The sequence below is a fragment of the Notolabrus celidotus genome, unplaced genomic scaffold, assembly GCF_009762535.1.
Source record: "Notolabrus celidotus isolate fNotCel1 unplaced genomic scaffold, fNotCel1.pri scaffold_338_arrow_ctg1, whole genome shotgun sequence".
NCBI classification, from domain to species: Eukaryota; Metazoa; Chordata; class Actinopteri; order Labriformes; family Labridae; genus Notolabrus; species Notolabrus celidotus.
Genome location: NW_023260169.1, coordinates 1 through 5000, shown reverse-complemented (window position 1 = coordinate 5000; position 5000 = coordinate 1). Strand labels below are relative to the sequence as shown.

General features: G+C 56.2%; 1 protein-coding gene across 1 annotated transcript in view; it reads right to left on the bottom strand.

Annotated features, from left to right (window-relative positions):
• fras1 (Fraser extracellular matrix complex subunit 1) overlaps window positions 1-4671 on the bottom strand; it is a gene marked incomplete at its 5' end in the record, with an annotated part of 10074 nt that extends 5403 nt beyond the window's left edge. Inside the window, 9 exons of the mRNA XM_034679134.1 lie at window positions 1-22; window positions 712-987; window positions 1192-1379; window positions 1638-1838; window positions 1930-2086; window positions 2173-2378; window positions 3262-3409; window positions 3491-3651; window positions 4327-4671. The exon at window positions 1-22 is cut by the window's left edge and continues 211 nt beyond it. Of these exons, the coding sequence (XP_034535025.1) occupies window positions 1-22; window positions 712-987; window positions 1192-1379; window positions 1638-1838; window positions 1930-2086; window positions 2173-2378; window positions 3262-3409; window positions 3491-3651; window positions 4327-4671 (1704 nt within the window). The remainder of the gene's footprint in view (window positions 23-711; window positions 988-1191; window positions 1380-1637; window positions 1839-1929; window positions 2087-2172; window positions 2379-3261; window positions 3410-3490; window positions 3652-4326) is intronic.
• Window positions 4672-5000: the final 329 nt, after the last annotated feature.

Below are 5000 nucleotides of genomic sequence, written 5' to 3'. Positions count from 1 at the left end.
TGAAATAAATACTGTCCAGGACCTGAGGGGGAGAGACAGGGGAGACACGGGGAGACACGGGGGAGAGACGGGGGAGAGACAGGGGAGACACGGGGGAGACACGGCGGAGACACGGGGGAGAGGTGGGGGAGAGACAGGGGAGACACGGGGGAGACACGGCGGAGACACGGGGGAGAGGTGGGGGGAGAGACAGGGGAGAGAGGTGGGGAGAGAGACGGGGGAGAGAGAGGGAGACACGGGGGAGACACGGGGGAGACACGGTGGAGAGGTAGGGGGGAGAGACGGGGGAGACACGGGGGAGACACGGGGGAGAGAGGGGGAGAGAGACGGGGGAGAGAGACGGGGGAGACACGGGGGAGAGAGGGGGAGAGAGACGGGGGAGAGAGACGGGGGAGACACGGGGGAGACACGGTGGAGACACAGGGGAGAGAGGGGGAGAGAGACGGGGGAGAGAGACGGGGGAGAGAGAGGGAGGGAGACGGGAGAGACGGGGAGAGAGACGGGGGAGAGAGACGGGGGAGAGAGACGGGGGAGAGAGACGGGGAAGAGAGACGGAGGGGGAGACGGGGGAGACACAGGGGAGAGAGGGAGACCAGGAGGGTTTATGTTGGTATCTTCATCATGACCTCACTGTGAGAGCGGTGTTCTGTGTGAATCTGCGTCTGTGAGAAACTGAAGCCCTCTGTGGAGGATCAGACTCGCTCTCCTCACCATGTGGTTCACGCTCGTGTACGGCGTGGAGTCCGTGATGGTCTCAAACGGGGAGCGGGCCCCGTTGGTGTCTGTGGGGGCCGCCACCTCCCAGGAGAAGTGGACCTGGGTCTGGTTGATGCCGGCCTCCTCGCAGCGCTCCTTCATCACTGAGAACTTTGGGTAGTGAGGGTCACAGGGGGAGACGCACACCAGGGGGTAACCAGGAGGGGGCGCCCTCTTACTGCCATCACGGGTCACCTCCTGGACCTGGTCATAGTCCGCCAGGGAGACCACCTGAGGAGGAGGAGGAAGAGGAGGAGGAGGAGGAAGATGAAGATGAGGTAGAGGAGGAGGAAGAGTAGGAGGAAAAGGAGGAGGAGGAGGAAGAGGAAGTGGAGGAAGAGGAGTAAGAGGAAGAGGAAGAGGAAGAGGAAGAGGAAGAGGAGGTTATTATCTCCTCCTCTTCGTCTCCATCGTGTTAATGTGAATGTTTCTTACGAGGGGCGTGGCCGGCAGGATGAGGCTGCCTGAAGCTTCCTGGTCCAGGATGGTCACAGTTGCCGTGGTGATCTCTCCAAGCACCGCCTCTACAGGGTCATCAGGGCCAAGGACCAATGAGAAGGACTCGTGCCATTCTCTGTCCTCATTGGACAGAATCTCCACCTTGAACAGGAGGTGATCCATCCCTGCAGGGACACACACACATACACACACACACACACACACACACACACACACACACACACACACACACACACACACACACACAGAGACACACACTCAGGATGAACACAGGTGTGTGAGGCCTCAGAGAGCCTGCACACGCACACACACACACACACACACGCGCACGCGCACACACACACACACACACACACACACACACACACACACACACACACCATCTAGTTCTCACAGACTCAGTGGGTCTCTGGATCCCTGACCTGGAGTGAACTTCAGGACTCTGCTCTTGGGGTTGTAGTCCACTCCGGACTGGGCTGATCCGTCCCGGGTGCTGCAGCGGATCTTGGAGGTCCGGTCCAGATCCCCGTGGCGGATCACCTTGATGTTGAGGACCTCGATGCCATCCGGACCCGGGGGCTCTCTGACCTGGAAGGACGCCTGCTCGAACTCGATGGTGGGAGCTAGAGGAAAGAGGAAGGTCAAAGGTCACGGCGCTGCCCCCTGCTGGTCGCTCTGTGTCACTGCGTTAACCAATCAGCTGTTTGAGCTCACCGTCCTCGTCGTTAGTGATGGTCACCGTGACGATGTCGTTCACGCCCACCATCGCGCCACTCCAGTGGTCGCCCAGTGGCGTCCCGAGATGAACCTGGAACTCCTCCTCCGGCTCGAACACGGAGTCATCGTGGACATGGACGCTGCAGTTCTTCACCTGGAGACAGAAACAGGGGACACCGTCAGAGCTGGAGACCAGAAGACCAGGACCAGGACCAGGACCAGGACCAGGACCAGGCTCACCTTCTCTCCTTTCAGGAAGGTGATCCTCGACTCATCGGCATTCCTCCGCTCCTCAAAGTCGTCCATCACCATCGCCGACATGGTCCGAGTGAAACACCTGACCGACGACTTCAAAGACAGGTCACCTGAGCGGACGACCGGCAGGTGGAGGACGCCATCTTTCTCCTTCACCGTGTACGCGCTCTTCTCAAACTGCATGCTGGGAACTGAGAGAGGACGCCGCCATGAGGGACCAAATATAACTTTACTTAAAATCAGAGGTTAACAATCCTGTAAAAACTTTATTTAAACAGGCAATGTTGACATCCTGTCCTAAAGGTGTGCGTGTGATGAAGCAGGTATAACTTTATTTAAACAGGTGATGTTGACATCCTGTCCTAAAGGTGTGCGAGTGATGAAGCAGGTATAACTTTATTTAAACAGGTGATGTTGACATCCTGTCCTAAAGGTGTGCGTGTGATGAAGCAGGTATAACTTTATTTAAACAGGTGATGTTGACATCCTGTCCTAAAGGTGTGCGAGTGATGAAGCAGGTATAACTTTATTTAAACAGGTGATGTTGACATCCTGTCCTAAAGGTGTGCGTGTGATGAAGCAGGTATAACTTTATTTAAACAGGTGATGTTGACATCCTGTCCTAAAGGTGTGCGTGTGATGAAGCAGGTATAACTTTATTTAAACAGGTGATGTTGACATCCTGTCCTAAAGGTGTGTGTGTGATGAAGCAGGTATAACTTTATTTAAACAGGTGATGCTGACGTACTGTCCTGGAAGGTGTGCGTGTGATGAAGCAGGTATAACTTTATTTAAACAGGTGATGTTGACATCCTGTCCTAAAGGTGTGCGTGTGATGAAGCAGGTATAACTTTATTTAAACAGGTCATGCTGACATCCTGTCCTAAAGGTGTGCGTGTGATGAAGCAGGTATAACTTTATTTAAACAGGTGATGTTGACATCCTGTCCTAAAGGTGTGCGTGTGATGAAGCAGGTATAACTTTATTTAAACAGGTGATGCTGACATCCTGTCCTAAAGGTGTGCGTGTGATGAAGCAGGTATAACTTTATTTAAACAGGTGATGCTGACGTACTGTCCTGGAAGGTGTCGGTGATGACCACGCTGGCTTCGTACGGCTCCTGGAGGACGGCGCCCTGAGGCGAGCTTAGGAAGACCACGAAGGACTCGGACCCCTCGATGGACGGGCTCTGGACGTCGTCCATGATGGTCAGGCTGCAGGTCTGAGGACAGAGAGAGGGTTTCAGGTGTGTCAGTCTCTGGAGCTGGAACCTGTCGTGTCCTTGGCTTTTATCGGTCTTTACCTCCTGGGTCTTCCCGGGTTTGAACTCCACCTTCTTGGAGCTGGGGATGTAGTCGACCCCCGGGCTGGCTGAGGGGGGGTCAGAGGGTCGGGTGGCACACCACACAGAGGTCACAGAGGTCAGGTCGCTGCCATGACGCAGCACAGGGATTTCTATGGTACCTGGAGAGATCAGGACACAGGGACACCTGTTAAAACTAACACAGGACAGTCATGTGATGATCAGACTGTATGTGATGGAGACAGGAAAGACTGGGGTCAGCTGGCTCTGAGTCCAGCTCTCTGCAGAGACCTCAGGGCGGTCTGTGCTGGTCTATGATGGGTCAGTTCTCTGCAGAAACCTCAGGGCGGTCTGTGCTGGTCTATGATGGGTCAGCTCTCTGCAGAAACCTCAGGGCGGTCTGTGCTGGTCTATGATGGGTCAGCTCTCTGCAGAAACCTCAGGGTGGTCTGTGCTGGTCTACTATCGGTTAGCTCTGCAGAAACCTCAGGGCGGTCTGTGCTGGTCTGTGATGGGTCAGCTCTCTGCAGAGACCTCAGAGCGGTCTGTGCTGGTCTATGATGGGTCAGCTCTCTGCAGAGACCTCAGGGCGGTCTGTGCTGGTCTATGATGGGTCAGCTCTCTGCAGAAACCTCAGGGTGGTCTGTGCTGGTCTATGATGGGTTAGCTCTCTGCAGAGACCTCAGGGCAGTCTGTGCTGGTCTATGATGGGTCAGGTCTCTGCTCATGAACACAGGGACGTGTGTGACTGCGTGTTGCACTCGCTGACTCTGATCAGCAGGTATGATGTAATGAGTAAAAGTGCGTCTGTGCTGGGTTCAGACAGGAAGGCGTACCTGCGTCTTCACTGAAGGTAAAGGTGGCGTTTCCCAGGGAAACCGTGGACGCGTCGTTGGGTCCATCGATGATCACCTTGGCGACCGTCACGTCGCCCGTGCGGGCGTTGTCGGAGGCGTCGGACAGCACGAGCTCGAACTCCTCGGACAGCTCGTACTCGCTGTCGTCGATGAGCTTGACGTCGCAGGAGGACATGCTGACCCCGGGACCGAAGATCACCCGGTTATCTGACGTCATCCCGCGACTCTTATAGTCCGAGCCGGACTCCAGAGCGCCCAGGCTGCTGCCCCGAGCCGACCTCCCCACCGTGTAGCAGAGCGCCGACACCAGGCTGGAGGAGTCACCTGGAGGAGACGAGGAGACAAGGAGACAAGGAGGAGAGGGAGGAGATGAGGAGGTGTGTTGACTCTGTAACAGTGTCTGTTTTTAAAGTCCTGAAACCTTCGAGGTTAGAGAAACCCTGCCTGCCTCTCCCTCTCCCCCTCCCCTCTCTCTCTCCCCTCTCACCCCCCCTCTCCCTCTCCCCCTCTCTCTCCCTCTCCCTCGCACGATCCCCTATCTCTCCCTCTCTCTCTCTCCCTCTCACCCCCCTCTCTCTCTCCCCTCTCACCCCCCTCTCCCTCTCTCTCCTCTCTCTCCCTCTCTCTCTCTCTCCCTCCACCCCCTCCTCTCT